At 41.8% G+C, this 24,629-nt stretch overlaps 1 protein-coding gene across 3 annotated transcripts in view; it reads right to left on the bottom strand.

The window, feature by feature from the left end:
* Window positions 1-24,401, bottom strand: part of LOC133888973 (probable cleavage and polyadenylation specificity factor subunit 1) — a 56,957-nt gene extending 32,556 nt beyond the window's left edge. Inside the window, exons 1-10 of one of the 3 annotated variants that reach the window (XM_062329398.1) lie at window positions 23,741-24,401; window positions 23,498-23,635; window positions 22,899-23,052; window positions 22,478-22,613; window positions 21,299-21,444; window positions 20,141-20,236; window positions 19,996-20,048; window positions 10,864-10,995; window positions 10,722-10,773; window positions 10,493-10,609 (exon numbers count right to left, since the gene is read on the bottom strand). In XM_062329398.1, the coding sequence (XP_062185382.1) occupies window positions 10,493-10,609; window positions 10,722-10,773; window positions 10,864-10,995; window positions 19,996-20,048; window positions 20,141-20,236; window positions 21,299-21,444; window positions 22,478-22,613; window positions 22,899-23,052; window positions 23,498-23,635; window positions 23,741-24,117 (1,401 nt within the window). In that variant the 5' untranslated portion in view covers window positions 24,118-24,401. The remainder of the gene's footprint in view (window positions 1-10,492; window positions 10,610-10,721; window positions 10,774-10,863; window positions 10,996-19,995; window positions 20,049-20,140; window positions 20,237-21,298; window positions 21,445-22,477; window positions 22,614-22,898; window positions 23,053-23,497; window positions 23,636-23,740) is intronic. The other 2 variants (XM_062329396.1, XM_062329397.1) reach the window with 2 other exon arrangements.
* Window positions 24,402-24,629: the final 228 nt, after the last annotated feature.

The raw sequence follows: 24,629 nt of genomic DNA, 5'->3' as shown, positions 1-24,629 counted from the left end.
TTCATGCTTTGAAGATTTGGAAGCATTATCTTGTCGGCAATCGATGCGGAATCTATACGGATCACAAGAGCCTAAAATACATCTTCACTCAGTCAGACCTAAATCCAAGGCAACGCAGATGGTAGGAATTGATCAAGGACTACGATGTAGGAATCCACTACCATCCTGGTAAAGTCAACGTAGTCGCAGATGCTTTGAGTCAGAAGGTGTATTGCAACACTATCATGGTACAAGAATCTCAACCAGCTCTGTACGAGGAATTCCAGCAACTCAACTTGGGATTTATCATGGATAGAGGAGATGTAGTCATAGAAATCGAGCCTACCTTAAATGAAGATATCTGTAAAGGACAACTGGAAGGTGAGAAAATCAAAGAGATCACAGAATAAAAAGGAAGGCAAAACCCCTGGACTTTCCGAGGATGATCAAGGTATCATATGGTTTGGAAAGCGTACTTGCGTACCGGATCAAAAAGAGCTTAAGGATGTAATTCTAAAGGAGGCCCACGAGTCAGCCTACTCCATCCATCCAAGCAGTACCAAGATGTACCAAGATTTGAAAGCACGCTATTGGTGGTATGACATGAAGCATGATGTTGCAGAATATGTAGCTCTGTGTGACACCTGTCAGAGAGTACAGGCAGAACATTAGAGACCTGCTGAATTCCTTCAACCCTTGATGATTCCCGAATGGAAACGGGAAAAGATTAGTATGGATTTCATCATTGGGTTACCTCGCACCCAGTCTGGCTATGATTCAATATGGGTGGTAGTAGATCGTTTGACAAAGGTTGCTCACTTGATCCCAGTCAAGACAGAAAGGACAAATTAGATCTTAGAAGATATGTTAAGAGCATGTGCTCTGAAATATAGACGCAATCAGGAAAAGAGTCTTCTATATGCAGAATTATCTTATAACAACAGTTATCAAGCCAGTCTTAAGATGTCCCCATTTGAAGTGAAGCCCTGTATGGAAGAAAGTGCAAAACTCCGTTATATTGGAATGAAACCGGAGAAAGTCAAGTGTTTAGACCAAAAGTATTGCAAAATGCAGAAAAGCAAGTCCAAATGATTCGAGATAATCTAAGAATTGCACAGTCAAGACAGAAGAGCTACGCCGATAAGAGACGTAGAGAATTGACTTTTGAAATTGAAGGTCTCACCTATTAGAGGACTTCGAAGGTTCAAAGTCAAGAGAAAACTAGCACCTAAATATATTGGACCGTTCAAGGTGTTGGACAAAAGAGGAGAAGTGGCATATCAACTGGAGTTAGTCGGGTGGTTCCGGGTTGGTTTTGGATTGGATCTGATGTATCACAGTGATAAGAAACTGTGATTCAAATTAGCTTTGTTTAGATGTGGTTGAAACCTCGATTATGGAGCAAGGTGGTCGGAACTTATGGCTCATGTCTTAAAAAATCATTCACATAGAAAATAGATTGCTTTTATAACTGTTTTACTACTAAAATAACATTTATGCAAATAAATCCTTGGGTTAAACCTATCTTGACTTTTAGCCCACATGTCATATTTTTCCACACTTACTAAGTATTCCATATACTCACGCTTGCTCTCTCTCCTGTAATCTTGTTGCTTCTCAAAAGGCAAAGACTACGATGACTTCCCAGACGATGGAGATGAGTTCTAGACAAGCGACTTTTCGATCGATTGCCTGTGGAGTTAGACGCCGTGCTAAGTTTATTTCCGCTGCTTTGTAATCTTCTTTTAGACCCTTAGGTCATTAATGTAATAAAGTAACGTTGTAATAATAAGATAAGAGTTAATGGAAACAATAGAGAGTCAAGAAGAGATTCTCGAGAACTAAGAGAACTTGATCATCTTTAAAAATGAGAGAAACCTTGAACTGGAGCTCCTCTCTAAAGAGGAGAAAGTTGAGAAATTGACAAAAATCTTGATTTGGTCAATATCTCAATTGCTAATCTTAAGGATAGAAATGTAACACTTCAAGAAAACTTCAAATGTTTGAATGAATCTTATAAAGCTCTTGAAGTGTAATTTAATGTTCTCAAGAATAACACTCCCATATCTAATAATATAACATCACTCTCTATCACTTCTACTAGTAATGGTTGTTCTCGATGCTACAATATTGATTTAAATACTTATACTACTAATTTCTAATCTTTGCAAGCATTACAAAAGAAAAATTAGAGGCTAAAGATATTGGTTAAGTATGAATGCATCAAGACATATAAATCCAAAGATGCACTATACAAGACCATCGAGACCAAGGACAACAAGCAAAAGAGAGGTGTTAAGTTTAATAATATACATACAAGCAAACAAAATGAGCATGTAGTGATAAACAAGTGTCTAAAATTTGTTAAGAAGAATGGAAACCCACATATTTACACAACACAAGCCAAGCAACTTAAGGACTATGCACCTCAATCTACATTTTACGTCTCTTATGTTTTGAAGAGAAACCACCGTGGTAAAGTAATTACTATATATGTTGGTGCCTGCATAAATGAACGGTTGTGAAAAGAAATGTATGGGTACCAAAAGTGCTTGTGACTAACATGAAAGGACCTAAATAAATTTGAGTACCTAAATCAAAAGCTTAACTTATATTGTATTCATACTCCTCCAGTGGATCAAGTTAGGTGCTTGATCGTGGATACACCAATTATATGATCGGAGAGAATAGCATATTCTCCTCATTTGAAGAAAATGGAGAACAACATGAAAATATTGTATTTAGAGATGGTGGAAAAGGAGATGTAATTGGTTTAAGTAAAATTGTTATTTTCAATTATCATTCTATCTCAAATGTCTTTTTAGTTAAATCTCTTACCTATAATTTGTTGTTCGTATCATAACTTTATGAAATAGTCTACAACTGTATTTTTACAAATGAGGGCATGAACATCTCTAGAAGGAAGACTCCTGAATAGCTTTCATTGGTAGTTTGAAGGGTAAGCTTTATCTTTTTGATTTTTCAACGGGTGAAGAGACCTAAGACTTATTTAATTGCTAAGTGTAGCATGTGTTTGCTATGACATCGCCGACTTGTTCATGTTGGTATTAGAAACTTGTCTGAACTTCTAAAGGGGAGCACATCCAAAGACTAATAAATATGACTTTTGAGAAAGATAGAATTTGCAGCACATGTCAGGCGGGCAAGCAAGTTGGAGCTACTCACCCCGTCAAGAATGTGATGACCACCACAAAGCCATTGAAACTTCACATGAATTTATTTGAAACAATCGCCTACATAAGCATTGACAGTAACAAATATGTTTTGGTATTGTTGATAACTATTCTCGTTTCACTTAGGTATTCTTTTTTGCATTATAAGAGTAAAACACAAGCCATATTTAAGAAGTTTGCGAGAAAAGCTCAAAATGAATTTGATGTGAAAATCAAGAGGGTGAGAAGCGACAACACAAGCGAATTCAATAACACACACGTTGAAGAATTCCTTGCTGAAAAAGGAATCAAGCATGAATTCTCGATACCCTACTCCTCTCAACAAAATATCATTGTCGAGAGGAAGAATAAAACTCTCATAAAGTCAGCAAGGACTATGATAAGTACAAGGTCTCGGATCAATTTGGACGAAGACCGTCAACACTGCATGCCATACAATCAACCGCTTGTATTTCCACAATATTTCAAAGAAAACCGATTATGAGCTTCTAACCAGCAACAAGCCTAATGATTCATACTTTAAAGTCTTTGGTAGCAAATGCTTTATTTTAAATAAGAAAATAAAAAGTTCAAAGTTTGCTCCTAAAGTAGATGAAGATTTTCTACTTAGTTATGGTTCAAAGTTTGCTCCTAAAGAAAATGACAATAAATTAAATCAAGCCTCAAGAGTACCAAGAGAAACAAGTGGCCAATAATAATAAGTATATCCATCTTATCAACTCAAATGGAGACAACTTCGTTAAGTCAAGATCAAGATAAAACTCATGATGACTCCAACAAATTGCTTGATGATGATGAAGTAAAAGACATTCAACCCCAATCCTAAGAGGAATATCCAAAAGTTTATCGAAGCATCTAAAAAAATCACCCAGTTAACAATATTCTTGATGATATACAAAAGGGGTAACAAATTGTTCTAGAATTGCAAATTTTTGTGAATATTACTCTTTTTGTTTTCTCTTTAAAACCGTTGAAGGTGGAAGATGCAATTGATGATCCAGATTAGCTGATGGTTATGCAAGAAGAACTTAACAACATCAAGAGAAAGTAAGCCTGATCCTTGGTAGAAAAACCAAATTAAAATGTGATCGACACTCTTGGATGAGAATGGGATCTTGACTAGAAACAAGGCACGGTTAGTTGCAAGTAGAAGGTTTGAATTTTAGTGAGACTTATGTTTTCATAGCTAGGCTTGACTCAATTCGTTCATTATTTACCTATGTTACTCACCATGATTTCAAGTTATATCAAATCGACGTGAAGAGCGCTTTTCTTAATAGACCAGTCTCTGAATTAGTATTTATGGAGCAACCTCCCAGATTTGAAGATCTCAAGTATCCTCATCATGTAGACAAACTCCATAAGAAGCTCTATAGGCTTAAGCACGAACATAGAGCATGGTTTAAATGTCTTAAGGATTTTTTTATCAAGAAAGGATTTGAAATAGGCAAAACCGATTATACTCCTTTCACTAAAAATATTGATGAAGATTTATTTGTTTGTCAAATATATATCGATAACATTATATTTGATTCTACTAATAAAATATTTTGTGAGGAGTTTAGTAAGATCATGACAAAGAGGTTTGAGATGTCAATGATAGCCGAGTTAAAGTTCTTTCTAGGATTTCAAATCAAGCAACTCAAAGAAAGAACATTCATATATCAAACCAAATACATCAAAGACATGCTTCAAAAGTTTGACATTGAGAATATCAAGCCCATCAAGACCCAATACAAGCTAATAGACATCTTAATCTAAATGAAGATGGAAAGGTGTTCCATGAATGGTTCTTTACTTTATCTTTGTGCATCTAGACCCGATATTATACTTAGTTTGTGCATATGTACAAGATTTCAAGCAGCTCCAAAATAGTGTCATTTAGTGACCGTTAAGAGAATTTTTGAATATTTGTTTAATACTCATTACCTTAGCTTATGATATTCTAAAGGTTCATTTTTTGATCTTATCGGCTATTCGGACTCTGATTATGTTGGTTGCAAAATGGATAGGAAGAGTACCTCTGAGACTTGCCAATTCTTAGATAGGTCTTTAGTGTTTTGGTCATCAAAGAAACAAAATTCCATAGCCCTATGCACCGTCTAAGCAGAGTATGTTGTCACAAGCGCTTGTTGTGTTCAACTACTTTGGATGAGACAAACCTTAAAAGACTATGGCTACAACACGACCAAAGTGTCACTTTTGTGTGACAATAAGAGTATTGTCAAAATAGCAAACAATCCCATGGAACACTCAAGAACCAAATATATAGACATCCGACACTATTTCTTAAGAGACCACTCAACCAAAAGTGATATCGATATTCACCATGTGAGAACCAAAAAACAACTAGCCGATAGGCTCACTAATCCACTAGACGAGCAAAAATTTTGCAAGTTGAGAAGTGAGCTAAATATTCTAGATTCCCGCAACGTGATTTGATATGCTACATACAATTGATTGTTCTAGTCTTATAGCTTTGGTAGCTACAAGTTTGCGAAAATCTTTTTTTGTGTTATTTTTCAAGATATTTGATTCTTTGATCTTATAATCATATTTTACTACTTGTGATCATTATTTGTATTGTTTGTTGGCTAATCACAAGTGATAAAAATGTCTTATATGTCCAACTATCCAATCTCTCAAAAATCCGCGTCGAAGCTCAGCTCAAAATCAATTCTTTTTGTCATAGCCCAGAGTATCCAGATTATGGAAGTCCTCTGTACTCTACGGGCTCTGTCAAGTTGACAGAACCCGAAGTATATGGCTCAACACGGAGTATCCGGATTCTATCACTCAACCCAGAGAGTCTGAGTTACCCTCCGAGAGACCCCTTCAGTTTGGTTTTATATCTCAACCCGAACAGTCCGGATTCACCCAGAGTCTCCGGGTTATTCAATCTTTAACCTCAACCGGAGGAGTTACCCTTTCACTCTATCTCTTTCACCTCCTTTCTCTTGCTCACCGTGGTAATCTCCCCTCCAGCGATTTCAAGATTCCACTGTGGGATTTTCAAGTTTTTTTAATCAAGTGACCTCATCTCTTGGTCGGATTCTTCAACCCTCCCTCCTAATTGACTTCAGGTGCTTCGTTTAACCTAAAGGTACATCTCAAGACCGATTCACCCGATCTCTCAATGCCTTACTCTAAAGTCGAATATCTCTTTGGTGAAGATGGTCATTACCCTTCCTAGTATCTTATATCTTAATCCCATCTCCAAGGGATTTCCATCAGGGACCAAAATCCCTTCACGAAGGAATTTTCGTTTCCTTCAGCGCACCAACGGTTTCCCTTCACAGTTCCCATGACGAAGGGATTTCCAAGATTATTCTCTTCAGGACAGGATTCTCTTTTCTTTCCCTTCATGAATCCCTTCGAAAGGAAGTTGTTGGAGATAAGAGAAAATAAAGTGAATGGGAACAGGGAAGAGAATCGGAAAAGGAACGAAATGAAAGGAATATGGTTAGAGATGATCTAAGGGTTTGCAATTTTATTTGGTTAATCTATCAAACCCTTAACTTCTGCCTCGAGGCCGGGCAATCAGAGTATCCAGGTTGGCCCAGATATTCCGGACTATCCAGAAGCTATCTTTCCAAGTTTTTGTTCTTACTCTCAATTCTTGTGCAAGCTCTCTCGTATCTCAAGCATGTATTCCATGTGTTCATCAGGACTTCTGGAGATGGCGCGAGATAAAGGACATGCTTATTTGAGGAGAACCAAAGCTAAATTTGATCCTCTAGCTCAAGCACAAAGTAAGGTTCCATCGCAACAGACATCTTCAGAAGGCAGTGGCAATGGCAACGGCAGCGGTGGTGATCATGGTTGTGCCTGCACAGTTGTCTGAAAGGTACCAGCTTCACATGTTGACGGCATTAGGATTGGTGAGGCGACACATACCACAAATGTGCCTCGTGGCACTAACTTGCCACAGAGGAGAGCAAAGATGATAGTATGCAAGGGGAGAGGCAAAGGAAAGGTTGCAACCTCAGGCTCTAGAACTCAAGCGCAAGAGGAGATTTTAGAAGAGGAAAGTGTTGCCTTGACTCCATTGAAACTTCACCGACCTAACAGAACTTCATGGAACGTAGTATCATGGGATTAAAATGTGATTGGGGTGATGAGGTCATAGCGCAGTTTTATGCCACTTTTTACTATGACCATGAAGAAAACCAATCAATGTTTTGGATAATCGAATGAGAGAATTACAATATTACATATCGGTCATTTGCTCTCGTGTTTGGATTCGATATCCGAGACACTAGCAAGACAAAGATTCATATTGAGCAACAACTCTTCTCAGAAGAGATAGACTTCATGTATGAAAATCATGGTGAGGTGACTTTTGGCACAACCAAAAGCTTGAGGCCGTTATACAAGTGTCTAAACTCCTTGTTCCGTCTCACTTTAGCTCCCAAAAGTGGTGATGCCTACCACTAATGTTCAAAGGAACACAAGAAATTTACTTGCTAAGATGTACAATGAGAATGATCCCTTTAGTGTGGTGGACTTTCTTTGAGAGGAAATTCACACTACTTCTCACACACCTAGCAAAAGTTGTGCCTACGCGCAATATATCATGTACATGATTGAGAAAGTCATCAAAAAATATTTCTTCAAGAAAGTGAAACATGAGGCCTATAGGATAAGGATGATTAGCTCAAAATTATCTTCATATTTGCCACCTTCTCCTACAAGGACAGCACCTAGCGCAACTCAAAAGACTACACCGAAGCGTGCACCTTCCTCTCATAGCTCATCTTTTATCAAGAGTGTCCTCAATGCTATTTTCAATATTTACACTCATAATACTGTGAAGATAAAGGAACACAAAGACAACAAATTTGAGGTTGAGGAAGATTGAGAAAAGGCAAAAGACTATTCATGCACCTTTGAGGATTGAGCCTTCTTGCTCTCCAATTGCCTCCGAAAAAGAAGTAAGCGAGCCTGAAGTTTTTGAAAATCCATAGGCATGCATGATATGATCAAGCTCAAGCTGCTGCAGAGGGTGCGAAAACATCACATGCTCAAGATGATAATGAGGAAGAGACCGAGGAAGAGGACTTGAGAGGTGCCGAGGAAAGCTCGCAAGATGATAATGATGATGGCAATAGCGACAAAAGTGGTGGAGATGAGGACTATGTCAAGGGCAGCGATTAGATCTTTATCTTTGCATCTTTTTCCTTTTTAGTGCTTGATACCAAATAGGGAGAGAATGTATTGGTTCCTTTCAAGTTGTCATTTCTGCCTCAATCCGGAGTATTCGGGTTGACCCGGAGTATCCAGTTTCTAACAAAGTTGTACTATCTCTTTGTTCACTCCAAACTCTTTATCTTTCGTTGTTGGACATGTAAGACCTATTTTAATGTGTGAAGAACTATGTGTGGTGTGCTAGTTGTCGAATTTTAAATTTGTAAGAACTTAAATTGTTAGTGTGATGCTATGTTATACGATGGTGTAATATTTATTTCTCTTTCTTTTATGATATGATATACCATGCCATATGCATCACGCTGTTTTATGTACACTCACACTATTTACATCACACGAATGCTAAAATAAAGTGGGAGCTCTAGCAAAATTCTTTTAAATATGTGTATTTGATCTCAAAATCATATTTTAATCAATGCACACATTTAGAGGGAGCTCACCATATATCTTTAAAATTCAAAATCTTTAATTTAATTATCTTTATGTAAACTTTAATAGTGTTATCATCAATCAACAAAAAAGAAAAGATTGAAAGTGCATCTAAACCCCATATGAGGATTTTGGATAATTGATGACAAACAATTAAGGGACTAATGAATTTATTGAGTTCATGAACAGAATTTAGTCTCATTAGGGAGGTTAAACGATATTAGCATCTCTCAAAAAGAAAAGAGAAGCAGCATGTAGTTACTCAATAAGTTTTAATTGATTTTATTTTTTTAAAATGAGTTTAGATATGTCGTACTATCAAGAGAGATGTGTGTAGATGGTCTTGATGGTGTCTCAGTACTCAAAGTACATTTGTTAACCTAAAAGTTGAGAGACACGATCACCCACGAACACTGGGGAGGTTAAAGTGTTGTCCGAATCCAGAGTCTTCGGGTTGACCCGGATACTCCGGATTCTGATGTTTAGACCGAAGTCTCTGAGTTAGACTCCGTTCCAGGCTCTCGGTTAATGGTTATGTGTTTTAGCTCGGAGTCTCCGAATTGACCCGGATACTCCGGACTCTGGTGTGCCATCCGGAGCCTCCGAGTTAGGCTCCAAGCCAAGTGCTCGGTTAAGACCTTTTTTTGTTTTACCCGAAGACTCCGAGATCTATTGACCATCCGGACCCTACGGGTCGGGTTCCGGACAGGACTCTCGGCTGAGCGTTAAGTACTAACCCGAAGTCTCCATGTTGGTCCAAATACTCCGAATCAGTAAAAAAATACTGTAACGGCTAGTTTTTTCGATGGGTATAATTACCCCCACCCCCCATCTTCATTTGTTGTTAAACCAACTCGATACAAAAGCATTCATAGCCTCTTTGAAACCCTCCCACTCCTCTAGTTCATTAAATCTTGCAAGATTTTGAGAGTTGAGTTGGGAAAGTGAGATTGAGTGCATGTGTGTTTCGAGCTGCAGGTGAAGTGTCAAAAGGCTTCCATATAACCTTAGGAACCTGTGGTAACACTTGGAATTTATTAGAAAAATCACATATTCAACCCCCCCTTCCTCTAGGCGACATCACGTACATTCAATAACGACGAAGAAGCTCGCGACGACAGTGATGAGAACGAAGCTCACGACGGAATCTTATGGCCGAAATAGAGGAAGGAAGCGGCAGGATCTCGTGGCGGTGGCGATGGCGATGGCGCCGCCAAGGACAGGAGGAAGGGTGAGGACAATTGACACAGGGGAGAAGGAGATGAAGACAATGGTGAGGAGGGCATCGGTTTTTTGCTTCTCGTCTCACGGTTTGTTGAGGACGTCGGTGAGCACTCGAGGCAGTTGTTTCCCAATTCCATGGAATTGGGCCTTCAATGCAATTCCAGCCCGAGTTGACATCCAAACAGCATAAATGATTTGAGCCCAATTCAATTCCTCAAATCTGGACCTAATCCTAGGAACCAAATGGACCTAAATTGAAATTTGAATTATAACTGCAAATATGATAATAATGGCACTACAGCTATACGTTTTACACAGTGGCAGTAAACAATAAATCATTTTAAGTGAGAAGGGCAATTTTTTTAGTATATAGGTTTTCCAGTTACATGTTCATGGAGTAAAGTTCTCAAATAAAAAGTAGTTAAGAGGCACATGAACAGAGATATCTCAAAACTAACCTCATCTGTTAGATCTGGCAAAACAGATGTTGGCACGCCACAGGAAAATTGCACAAGAAGGCTGTCTGCCAGACGACTACCAAGAAAGAAGAATGAACTTCCAAGAGTTGTAACACCCTATGCCCAGCAGGTCAGTAAACATAAAAAAAATCCCATCATTCCTTGGGTTAAGTAATAATACAAAAATGAAAAAAGGCATATGAGCACAAGAAGTGCATAGGTAACCAACCGAACTGAGGACAGATGCTTTTGATTTCATAAGATCTAATCTTTGCACAGCTCTGTAAATAAAGAAAAGCAGATAATGGTCAACTCCGTTATGCCTACCAAATCTGGAACATTTGTACAAACAGTAAGTAATATAATCATACCGCCCATCGTAAACCACTGTTAGTAATAGTATTTCTCCATTCTTTGATGAAAACATTACAATGTCATGGGATAACCATGTTGCTTTAGCTACATCAAGCTCCACATGGAAACTTGTTTTAAGAATTTCTGGGCTGCAACATTGACAAAGAAATGTAAAGTCAACATTTAAATCCTCTAATGAAGAGGAAAGAAACTAAGCAACAGCGATTTAAGGTAGCAAGATCATGGATGGATTGAAGGAAAACATATTGTACATCAAACCCAATTATATATTCGTAATACTAGATAGGATAGGCACCACCAATTTTTTAATGAACTTGAGCAGCAGCAGCAATGCCTCCCTGTTAAATACTAGTAAAATATGCATATTTCACAGCAACAGTTTAGCTAGTATTAGTCTGGTCTAGAAGTCTAGTGAATTCTGGATCACAATATTATCGGACAAATTTATCTATCTCAGTAAAACAACCATGCCAAAAGCCTTTCATCACAAACCGGATGACAATTTCATTCACTTTTCAACAACAAATATCTCTATTTTTTTGCCGACCATGGTGCCACAAGTTACAATGCTAGATCAGGCAAAAATGAAACATCAGTTCTGCAGACAACTTATAGTAGTAACTCCTGCCAATTTTTCAGAATAATGGAGGCGGTGCCAGCAATGATTCAAAACAAATCAACCAATGCAAATCTATATGAATTTCAACAGAGCACTGTGGAAAGTCACATATAAGACAGCAACTCATTAGATAGCATAGAATAGTGTCCTAATAAATACTGGTGGATAGGTACACCAGAAAACTAAAACTCGTTATTTCACTAATTATATACCCATTAAGCCTACAATTCACGCTTATACTGATCCAGATGTTTGAGCTATATATAGAGAACTGAGGGGAAAATGGCAAACGTTTCGCCTCCCGCCCCCTCCCCCATCGCGCCGACCCTTGCCCACACACCAGCCCCACACCGGACTCCGTCCAGGATCCGGCAGCCACCTCACCAACCACCTCCTCCGAGTCGGCCACATCCCCTCCTCCCTGCGGGTCAGCGTTGCTCTCCCCCCTTACGCAGCCGTTCTGTCCAACCGGTCATTCCAAGGAGCTATGATGGCGAGACTCTAGCGTGTCGCCATCGCCGACTTCCTCTGGCTCTCCTGTGTCTACCCTGCCTCCGAGGTTGTTCCACGACGTGGTGCTCACAAGCAAGCTGGTAGGCCCTGCATCGCCTTCCCCGGTTGTCTCCCCGAAGTTTGTGGTGTCGAGCCCTGTAGTGGCTCCTCTCGCGATCGTCTCTCGAGGGTCGACCAAGGCCGCTGGCGCTCACCCATGTAGATGGGTTTGGCAGCGACGTCAAGAACCTGCTCCGCGTTATCCCGCCTCTCATTTGCCTGTGCGTTCCATGGAGCCCCGTGTGGCAGCTCCAGAGCACGGGCCTGTTGAGGAGGGGTGGCTCCGGGTGATCGGCAAATGGGATCGTCGACAGCTCTTGCGTTCTATGCGGCGCCCAAACATCCAGTCCCTGACGATCTGCGGGCAGGTGTTTCAACTGTTTCGATGGCTATCATCGGACGGCGGATTGCCGTCGAAGGACTAGGTGTTTCCGTTGTTCTGCCCCAGGGCATCATGTCTACGATTGTCCTCGTCTCCGTGCCGCTCCTTCCTCACAAGCGGCTAGGAGCTCGGTCTGGAGCAGGTTTTCCGTGTTGGCGACTGGTCCCCGGTGGCTGGTTTCCCCAACAGCTAGTACTTCCTCCCAGGTGGCCAGGCGCTCGATCTGGAGTAGGCTTTCCGTGTAGGCGCGTCCAGCTGAGATGTCGAGGGTTTGGGATTCATCCACTCGTCTGGATGAGCGCCTGAAGAAGGTGGCTACTGTGGGTGATGGTTCTTAGAGTCGTGACAGGTGGCCGCGTTGCAGGGTCCGCAGACGGCATGCTGCTAGCCGCGACCCTTCTGGCCCGCCCCCTCCACCGTCTGATGATCGCGGCAGCGAGGTCGGTGGGCTTTGCAATGAGGTCTCTGGTGACGAGGATGCTACCGCTGTTGCTAGCACCGGTCCGGCAGCCAGGCTGTGGTGTGTCATCGACCGTTCTTTCAGCATTGAACGCAGAGAGGATGATTTGCGTCGCCACGTCCTGTTCGCTTCGGTGATTGGCAATGGTCAGGTACCTCATGTGAGCGAGTTGGTAGCCGAAATTGCTAGATGTTTTAACCTGAAAGCCAATTCTTTGGAGCTCCACTGCACAAGATCTGAGGGTTTCTTGTTAATCCTCTCGGATGAAGTTGTAACTGATCTCATCTACAGTGAGGTTCGGCCTGTTTCCATTCTCTCATCATCTCGACTACACTTCACTCGCTGGACAAGGCATGCTTTCTCCACCGGTGCGGTTTTGTCGGATCTCGTCGATATCAAGCTTCACGGCATCTCAGATCATGCCTGGGAACTTTCGACTGCGGAGCAGCTGCTAAATGAGTATTGCTGGACAAGTGATCTTCATCCGGACACAGCTGAACTTTGTGATCGTATCTCATTCTGGGTGAGAGCTTGGTGTTTTCAGCCGTGTCTCATCCCCAACTCCATGGAGCTTCTCATCGCCGAGCCAACAGTCATCCTTGAGGAAGACCCACCGATAAAGCGAGTCATGGCTTATCCAATTGACATCTCGATGAGGCCTGCCCTTCAGCCGTTGATGAATGATTCTCCTCCTTCTCCGGTTGAGGACGACCAAGGTCACCAGACGTTGTCGTCGACGCCGACGTGGTGCTCTGCTCCGAGACATGGTGGGCGATCCCAGCCAAGGCCTGCGAGTTCCAATGCATGCACGGTTGGGGTCATGTTCAACTGTTGGTTCCAACATGGAGTCTCCATGCACCTTGGTCCCCTTGATTCATGTGGGGCTTATTGATGGCCTAGCGGCTTCCTCGAAGCCCCCATACAGGTTTCAGGGGCTACCCTAGTTGCTGTGCAACAAGCCTCTTCGGCGCCCGTGGCATTTAACACGGAGGGTGGAAGCCGTTGCCAAGCCCCGGTCCATCTCCACGGCGTGCATCCTCCGCCTGACCCTATTAAAGAGCGGAAGGTTGGGCCCAACCTTGATGCGGCTCGTTCTGAAGCACCTCTCGACTTCAACATCGTCCTTCTAGTTGATGAGCCAAATTCGGATGCTCTCCTGGGTTGTGGGCTTCTTGCTGGGCCTACCTCAGATCCTTCTGAGGCCCTAGATGCTCCACATCCAGTTGACGAGCCTGTTTTGGTTGCCTTCCTGGATGCTGGCTTAGTAGCTACCGGGCCTCCCTCCCATGGCCAAGGGATTTTCATAACCGACATCACGCCAACTCTGTCGGTGATGCCAAGCCTTGCCCTCTTGCGACAACTGATGTTGAGTCCTGTATGAATCCGTCAGTCCCCATGGCAAATGCATGTGTGGAGCCGCGCACCTGTGGCAGCAACTAATCCAGATCCAACGCCTTCTCCTTCGACTAACGCTGGGGCCTTGGAACGGACATCTCCTAGGCCTGCTGCCTGAGCTCGGACATCCAATTTTCGGGTATATGTTCCGTAAGCATAACAACATGAAAGGAAGGGAAGAGTTGGCTACTCCTGCAGCTTCGGCTTCTCGGAACTCATCCCCGCGGCAAGCACACAACAATTTCATAAAACAGCTAAGTTTGAAGAATAACAGCATGAAAGGAAGGGAAGAGTTGGCTACTCCTACAGCTTCAGCTTCTCGGAACTCTTCCCCGCGGCAACCACACAACAATTTCATAAAACAGCTTACATTGAAGACTACCAGGTTGATCCCAGCACCTCACGTTTCCAAGAAAAGGCAAAAACTCTTCCTCCTAGCACTACTCCGCGTCACAGTCGGCGTGTTGCTAGTGTTGGGGTGGAATTCCCGACGGAACCATCAAGTTGAGATCGCTTGAACTCATCCGAGGAGAGATTGCAATTAGCCAACAAGAATTGGATGATTATGCCAAGATATTCACCCAACCATTATCTGATTCACACATACAAGCGTTGGCAGCCTTGTTCGGCTGGACTCCCCCGTTGGATGGGGTTGAGCCAGCCTCAAGTTTCTAATGTTGTCTATTTGGTCGCTTTGTTTTATGGTTCATGATGAATCCGTCAAGCATCATTATATGGGATGTTCGGGGCCTTAACTCTACGGCGCGACGAGACTCGGTTCGTGCCATGTTGGATTCATCGAGGGCGGATGTCATGTCTCCAAGAGACCAAAATGGCTGCTATTTCTCAGCATGTGATTCCATCTATGCTGGGTTCAGATTTTGGCAATTTTGTGGAGCTTCCTGCGGTTGGTGCTAGTGGAGGAATTCTAATTGCATGGCGAAATTGGCTTGGCCCTGTTGGCAACAATCGGATTGATGCTTTTAGTGCTACAATTCAATTTTGCCGTGCGGATCAGCAATCATGGTTGTTAACTTGCATCTATGGGCCACAAGGGAATGACAACAAGATTGCCTTTCTATTTGAACTTCAGGATATTCGAGCAACTTGTTTGGGTCCGTGGGTTGTGGTAGGAGATTTCAACCTTATTTATAAAGATGAAGACAAGAATAATGCCAACCTTAATCGTGCTATGATGGGTCGGTTCAGGCGCCTAATTTTTGATCTGGCAAGCAAAGAATTACCTTTGCATGGCCAAAAGTTTACTTGGTCCAATGGCTAGGATACACCTACCCTTGTCAAGCTTGACAGAGTTCTCCATTCAGTGGATTGGGAGGAGCTCTTCCCAAATTGCTTGCTGCAGAGTGCTGCAACAGAGGATTCCGATCATTGTCATCTTCTCCTTGGGCTGAGAGATAACAAATCTAGAAAGAGATTCCACTTTGAATCCTTTTGGCCAAAGTTGGATGGTTTTCATGAGGCGGTTGAGCATGCTTGGAGTTCTGTACTCGCACGTTCCTACCCCGTGGAGACCTTATCTTTAAAATTTAGAGCTGTTGCTCGACGACTTCAAAGTTGGAGTCAAAGAAAGGTTGGTCATGTTCGATCACAGTTTGGACTTGCCAAAGAGATTTTGCACTAGCTGGAAATTGTGCAGGATAGCCGCTTTCTTTCCGCCACGGAGATTTGGCTCTGTAATTGCCTCAAAAAGCATAGCATTGCCTTGCTTTGGCTTCTCTCATGCGGACAATTGCTAGGATTCGTTCTCGGGTCAGTTGGCTTAGAGATGGGGATGCCAACACAGTTTTATTTCATCTCCATGCTCGACATAGTAAGAGAGAATTTCATAACCAAGCTTGTTTCGAATGATCAGATCTTCACTAGCCATGAGGACAAGGCTAAGGTGATTTATGATTTCTGTAGTGATCTGCTTGGTTCTAGTGTGGACCGGGACAACACTATTAATCTTGATTTGTTAGGCATTGAATCTCATGAACTTGCTGATCTTGATGCTCCCATTTCTGAAGAGGAGGTGTGGAATACAATTAAACAACTTCCATCCGATAAGGCGTCGAGGCCGGATGGATTTGCAGGGCGCTTCTACAAATCTTGTTGGCCGATTAATAAGGGAGATATCATGGCGGCCATCTCAACTATTTGGAGCAGGAAATTCAGGAATTTTTAGTTGCTTAATACAGCCTATATTACACTTCTACCAAAAAGAGAAGAGGCAAGGCATGTAAACGACTTCCGGCCTATAAGTCTTGTGCACAGTTTTTCTAAACTTGTTACCAAGCTTTTAGCTAATAGGTTGGCTGGTCAGCTCCAACAGCTAGTCACCCCCAATCAAAGTGCTTTTATCAAGGGCCAATTCATACAGGATAACTTCATACTTGTGCAACAAACCGCGAGATTCTTACATCAACAAAAACAGCCTCGAATTCTCCTCAAGTTGGATATCTCAAAAGCTTTTGATTCGGTCCCTTTGGCCTTTTCTTCTTAAGGTTTTGAAGAAATTGGGATTCAGATCAATTTGGTGTGATATGATCAGTGGGCCGTTGGCTTCCTCTTCGACATAGGTTATGTTGAATGGAATCCCCGGTGAGGTTATCATACACCGATGAGGATAACGGCGAGGTGATCCCCTGTCTCCTATGCTCTTTATTTTGGTTATGGATATTCTCAGTCACATGGTGTCTCATGCTTCTAAGGAAGGTATGCTGCAACCTCTCTCAACTAGGGCAATCCAACATCGGATTTCATTATATGCGGATGATGTGGTTCTTTTTCTTCAGCCTGCATGTAATGATATTGATCTTGTGCTTGACATCCTGAACCTCTTTGGAGAAGCCTCAGGACTTAAAACTAATGTACATAAGAGCTGTGTTTTTCCTATCCAGTGCACTGAGACGGATGTCGCAATAATTCAAGAACATCTACCGAGTGAGCTGCAAGAATTCCCTTGCAAATACCTTTGGTTACCTCTCTCCTTGAGGAAATTGACAAAAACACAATTACAACCCATTATTGACCGAATTGCTGATCAAGTGCTTGGGTGGAAGGCTAATCTTATGACACGTGATGGCCAGGTTATCCTGGTTCAGTACACAGCCATGCTCGTTTACCTAACCATGGCCATTGATCTCCCAACATGGGCAATCAAGGCAATTGATAAGATTCGGCGAGGTTTTCTTTGGAGAGAAAGAAAAGATGTTAAAGGTGGCCATTGTCTCATTGCTTGGGACAAAGTGCAGCGGCCTCGAGAGCTTGGTGGTCAGGGTATCTCTAATCTCCAAAGACTTGGTTGGGCTCTTAAGATGAGGTGGTTGTGGTTGCAGAAAACGTAACCCGATAGGCCTTGGACATTTTTTCCAATCCAGGTGCATGAGTGTGTTCATGCTTTCTTTTCCATGGCGATCGTGACTAAGATTGGAGAAGGCACACACACTTTGTTTTGGAAAGACAAGTGGCTGCAAGGACATCGAATTGCAGATCTCGCACCCCACTTATTTGTTGCAGTACCTAAAAGAAGAGCCAATAGGCGCACAGATCGTGAGGCTTTAACAAATTATTTTTGGATTCATGACATCCAAGGGGCTATGACAGTTGGTGTGCTTGCCGAGTTCCTTGATCTTTGGGATCGGCTGTCCGAGGTTGTATTGCAGCCGGGGGTACAAGACATTCATCGTTGGCGGCTTTCATCGTCAGGACAGTACTCAGCCAAATCGGCTTATGAAAAAAATTTCCAAGGATATGTCCAATTTCAGTCTTGGGAGTGCATTTGGAAATCTTGGGCACCAGGCAAATGTCATTTCTTCCTTTGGCTAGTGGTGCACAAAAGGTGTTGGACTGCAGACCGGCTTGCTCGACGGAATTTGCCACATCCATTCTGTTGTCCTCATTGTGACTAGGATGCTAAAATAATTGATCACCTGCTCACCACTTGTGTTTTTGCAAGGCAATTCTGGTTTAGTCTCCTGAGGCGATTTGGTATTCATGGCCTGTCACCTTCAGTTGAAGACAGATCCTTCGATGACCGGTGGCACAAGGCAAGTGACGCTGTTAATGGTCAGGTGCAAAAGGGCCATAATTCTCTGGTCATTCTGGGTGCCTGGACTCTTTGGAAGCACCGGAATCGATGTGTTTTCGACGGAATTGCCCCTAGCGTGGCAGCAGCCTTGCTGCTTGCCGAGGAGGCGCAATTCTAGGTGATGGCTGGGGCTCAAGGACTTTCCCTCCTTACTGCCATAGTACCTAGTGATTAGGTTGTTTTGTGGTCGTTTGTATTTTCATCACGGGCGCGACTGTAAACTAAGAACCTATGGTGTGAGTGTGTATGGGTGTTCTCGGGTTTCTACCCTTCTTCATCTTTAATATAATGATACGCAATTCTCATGCGTATTCGAGAAAAAGATGTTTGAGCCATGCAGTTCATGGTTTCTATCTTTGTGCATGACTTCTCCAACTTGATTCGTGATCACATTAGTCCCTAATTTCCATGCTTCAAAATTTGTAGCTAAAGAGTTGTCATATTGCATGGTAGGACAGCCTAACACACTAGCATATAAGTTGCTCAATATGGTGAGAAACAAGAATGTACTCCCACATCTCTTTTTATTTGTCAATCACACATTGGGTATACATTCTTCTATGGTGTGCATAAGATTGTGATGCATGTTCAAGTATAAGGCCTGCAATCAGGGTTTACATTCCTGGATTTAATAACAAGGGACCCATTCTTTTTGTCCAAAAACAGAACTAATCAGACCAATTAAAAATCAATTCTGAAATTTTAAAACTCGGATTTGCCTTCTTAATAGCAAAAGGGGAAAAAGGCGTTGTATACCCGCCATTAATAGAATGAAACATGTGATGAGGTTGAAAGGTCTTCTGGAAGTGGGCATGAGGATGACATTACTATTCATGAAATGGGTAGTGCAAAGGAGTTAGTTACACAAATCCCAGCACACAAGCAAATGAACTAGCTAATATATAGCTAACTGTTTGCTCATTTGCAGGTTGTTCTAGCATTCTTGCAAGCAGCATGGAATCTTGTTTAGTACTTTTTACCTGAACCTTAATCTGGAAGCAAAATGTGAGCCGAAGAGAGTAGTTAGCCAGAAATATCAGTATATGTGATCCAAATATTTTGGCAGGCCAACAGAATCTACAGATCATGTTCTCTTTATTCAAGACTTTCTTTGCTTGTGTACAGATGGTTATCAGTTTACAATCAAACAGAAAAATAGAATTTGTCCAAAGAAATGGCAGGTTTGATAGAAGTTCAGCTGGCATATTTACCAACCCACAGAAGATATTTCTGCTGAATCAAGGATTTTGGAAACCTGCCTGCAGTCAACAAAGTCTTATAGTGGCTTGATTTTTGCTAATTTAAATTAGATCAATTTCCAGTACTCGAGCCTCAAAGAGAGCAAACAGTACATCCTTGAGGGGGGATCATTCTCCATCTCGTTTTCAGGTGGGTGGTGGTGGTCATAGTCTAGTGGTCATCGTCGCAGTAGCGATGTGTGTGTACTAGTGTGAGGTGGTATACAATACATAAATACCTGAGGAGTTATCTAGCAGAAACAAGGTGTAGTGTTTCTTTATGTGATTTGAGAGAAATGGCAAACAAGCACTTGTCCTAAAGTAGCAAGTAGGAGCAAGCAAGTCGCAGGAAAGTAGGATTTACAATTTTAAGACAGATGGCAAGATAGTACCTGCCATCAGGCTGTGATGAGAAACTGTTCAAGGCAAGTGAACAAGATGTGGACTGCAACAACAAAGAAAATTTGTGAATCAATGACTACGCATCAGCCAGTCAAAGAAAAAGTTCATTAACCATGAGTATTTAGGTCGACAAACCTGACTATGATAGTGGATCGAATTTGCACAGATCACAAGAACACCGCTAATAGGTGGAGGCACTGCAAGAACTTGGTATGCATCATGTGGCAGATCCTGGAAAGAACAAACGGTACTTTGTAAAGATACAAGTAAGGTTTCTATTGAGTCCAAGAAAATGCATTAATTAAGTTGTTGCTTCCATAAAGGAAAGAAACACATTAAACTCAACATGCTGACAAGGTAGGAGGTAAGAAGCATTATGCTAAATACAATTCAAAGCAAGAGAAATCACAGCCGCCAATTACAAAAGGCACTGCAAGACAACTTGAAGATTAATACAACTTTTGAATCCCACTGGAATCTAGACATGGAAATAGAAACTGATCAAAGCACAGTAAAAAACCATATCAACTGGAGAACACAGATGATAGCTCCACCAATATGTGCAGAATATAAGGAAAAATAAATCGTTTGTTTTGAACCAGGTTATTCACCTCAGATAGCCTTGATCAGTTATATACCTTGCTAGTTATAGTACTAAACAATGTGAGCTCATCATACAATGATGTTTTAGGGCAGGACTCGAAATAACAAAAAGTCAAGAGTAATCCAAGTGATGGCTTAAACCTTTAAACAATTTCAATACAAAGAAGTATAAGATAAGGTACAAGAAGCAGGTAGTGATAACCTAAATTTCAGGGATTTAAAGGTTCGGATAAGTTCCAGTACAGCTGTGCAAACTTTGATAATTTATATGAAATCATAGCACTTATGGTCAAAAATCAAGTCATGCATATTTTATTGATCAGAAATTAATTAATTTAATGATTCTTGAATACCCCAACAACAACAACAGCCTTTGTCCTAAGCAAGTTAGGGTAGGTTAGAGATTGAAACCCACAAGATCCAACTAAAAAGACTATGAGAAAACAATAATGATAATAAAGGTACTAGTAATAGTAAAACATAAAAGTAATAATGATACAAGAAGACTGATGCATAAGTTATAGTTTTGACACATAGATTGCTAACTAACACACGCTTCTGTCCATGGATAACCCACATAAAAATGTTAGCACTACAAACTTTTTGCTGAAAGAATGTAGAAATACATATAGCAGATACAGAACAGAAGACAAGAAATGACAAAGCTAACAAATGATCTTGCACACTTACAGCAGCAGACCATATCATCGGGTGTTGTTTCAAACCCATGCTAATACTAAATGCAGATATCATGCATGTGTGCTGCTTTGATGAGATACGCCCAGCCCACGTAGGTTCTCGCTCATGAAGTATGACCAACACAGGCTCAATATAACCTGAAGGAATCATAAGAAAGAGATGGCATGAATAGCACAGTTCTGAATATGAGGGGTTTGTATGACTAATTATACACACATACATATACGTAGTGTTTGACAAGAAAGGGACGCATGATATGCAGAACCAGCAAGAGTGACCACAACAAACAAAGAGAACAATTAAAGAACTCCAGTCACATCAATCATCACCAAGTTATAGCCTATTTGGATCACAGCAAGATCTCTCCTGTAGCAGAATCCTATGTGAACTAAAAACACAGGATTAGGATGAAAACAAGGTGTTCGGATGCTTCACAGAAAACAATGCAAAAAATTTAGCAACAGACATTTCTTCACAGCGATTACCTTGGAAATAGAATAGATATGACCTCAGGTTTGAATTCCTGAAAGTAGTAATATCTCCACTAAGAATTTTTGGAGTCATTCATACAACATAAAGATCCCATGGGGAAAGTTCATTTGGACTTATAATCCCCCAAGAAAGTCTTTATTCCAAACTAGTCCTTATTTTACACAATTTTCATTTTTTTGTATAAAATAATGGTATTGAACACTAGGTTTTTCGTATGCAATTCTCATTCTGCATGCTTCTTATATATGTCAAACCCTATCCTGCTAATAAGCTGGGAAACACAGGGTAGTTAACCTACTAAGTGTAACAACAAGCACTCATATAGTCATATACTGATATATGATGATCAACTGTAGCAATTTAAAAATATGCAAAGTTTGTTCAAAAAGGCTGGTGGAAAAGCAGAGATAAGCATAATGTCAGCACAACCTGCTAAATAAATAATAGGAAATAATCTAAAACAAGTTCCAAAAGGCCAACAATACAACTAAGCAGTATGCCACAATAACATACTTGTCCATGAAAGTTCAACAGAAGATAGAAAGCATGAAAATAAATATTGAGAGGTGTTTGTTCTCGTCCGTTTGGACCTTTTCTTCTTAATATAATGATGTGCAGTTCTCCTGCTTGTTCGAGAAAAAAAAAACAATGTAAGTTTGAAGAGAAATCTTATCTCACCATGCACAAATGTAAAACATTTGATGTGATTCATGCCTAAAACACGCAAGTCGATCAAATATGAAGAATCAATCCGAACAGCAGTCGAACTCAACACACATGTCGGTTCATCTTCTCCAACCAGGTTCTGCCCAACCTAATAAGACATAAAATACCAGAAATCTGCTAATCAACACAAACACAGTGGGAGGAAAGAAAAATACTTGTAATTCTTCTGGTTCAAAAAGTAACAATGAAAAATCGCGCTAGCAGTTAATCTCATGGATCCCTAGTCTAAAAGCAGGTTATTGAATTGAAATGATAAAAGTAAGCCTGGCTAAAGGCAAAGGTTCTATGAAAGAAGATTGCAAGAGACAATAAGAACCGACAAAGAACTAACACTTCAGGATGGAAATATGCAGCCAAGTCAAGGAAATTCCACCTGAGCAGCTTTCAGAATTATCATCTGCAGTCCATATACCAGTGCAGCAGCACATCTGCCTTGAGGATCCGCTTTTATGACAGGACCCCAGGCAAATGATTCCCTGCCTCTTTTCAGATGCTGCCATTCAGGGCCTTCAAAGCAGTGCATTGAGCTGTGACATCAGGAATGATAATCTGTTACAGTGTTATCTATATTGCATCGATTTGTAGATAGGCAAGACAGCAAACTAGTTCAACTACAAAGAATGATGGTTTAGTTTAGTGTACATCAGAAAAGGAGACTGGGGGGGGGGGGGAGCAATGCTACTTACAATTTTATCTATTTGTGAGAGAAACAAAAAAAGAAAGGTGGTACTGCAGTATAAGGCTATAAGCTATCAGCATAATGATCCTTCAATAACTCTAACAGAAAAAAAAATGGGGATCTTTCCTCATAACTTGGTACCCTGTCATTTAAAAGTTTTCCCAATGGGGAAGTGCTAATACGCACATGCTACCATATCTTACAAGTTACATAATTGTATCCATCTACAGCAAAGGAGAAATTTTATATGTTCCTCAGTAGTTCAAGGTGAGAGAAGTGTGATATGTGCATACCTTGTTCGCAGGCCATAGATGCTGTCATCGAACTCCAAACAAGTTATTTTTGAATCTTTAAATGCAAGCACAATGGAGTCTCGGCTATTCTCTGTGCCATCCGACAACACAGCCATGGACTCAATGTTCCCGTGGAGCCTAAATGTCATTCAGAGAATTAGTCCTCGAGAGGCTGACACGTCTCACTGACTGAAATCTAAAACTAAAAGTACATCCAGAGAAGCAAGAGTGCGTCCTCCACACCTGTAATGGCACACGAGCTCCAGTCGAGCCCCACAGATCCCATCCAGGATGGCGCCGGACGATGAAGACGGCTGCACGCCGCCGGCCCCATCCTCGGTCGCCGCGGCATCAGCCCTCAAGGCGTACACCTCGAGCACGTTGGCCGCCGCCACGACAAGGTTGGGGGTGGGGCCCACGCGCCTCGGCGCCCTCACCGCCGCTGCAGCAGCCGAGTCGATGTCACCGTCGGGCCCGGAGGTGGCCGCTCCGGTGGCGGCGGCCGCGGCCTCGGACGAGGAGAAGGCGGCAGCGTCGGAGGGGGAGTGAGTGATGAAGCCGGCGGCGCAGTGATCGACGCCGGTGGGCGGGTGCATCATCTTGTACGCCGCATAGCTCATCTTCGCGATGGGGCGAGGGCGAGGGCCCTCGGCGTCTAGGGTTTTGGGGGTGGGATTGGAATGGTCGAGGGGAGAGGCGGCCCCTGGAGCTCAGCAGAGGAGGAGGACGAGGGTTTCGGCGAGAATGGAGTGGGGATTTTTGCCAAAACCCTAGGAAAACCTGGCGCGGGAGGAGGAGCAACTCCGGAAACCTTTGGCTCACTGGATAAAAGTTCGCAGGGAAAAAAGCTCAAGCTAGATTTGCAAATTCCGCTAACACGCCTACAAGATGGGCGCGCCACGAACTCAACTGGCAACATTTCAGGCATCCCTTCCGCTTTACGTTTTTGAATTTTGAAAATTTGTCTCTCCCGTGTTTTTCTATTTTAAAAAAAGTTTTTTCGAATAAGTTATCCGAATAAGTTTTTCGAACAAACTTAATGAGAAAAGTTTTGAGGAAAAATTAACGAGAAAGTTTGCTTAGAAAAGTTTCGAGAAAAAAATTTGAAAAAAACCAAAAATGGAAAGTAGGT

The sequence above is a fragment of the Phragmites australis genome, chromosome 13 (genome assembly GCF_958298935.1).
Source record: "Phragmites australis chromosome 13, lpPhrAust1.1, whole genome shotgun sequence".
Lineage (NCBI taxonomy): Eukaryota > Viridiplantae > Streptophyta > Magnoliopsida > Poales > Poaceae > Phragmites > Phragmites australis.
Note: the sequence above shows the minus strand (reverse complement) of the source record. Positions and strands in the feature narration are given on the sequence as shown.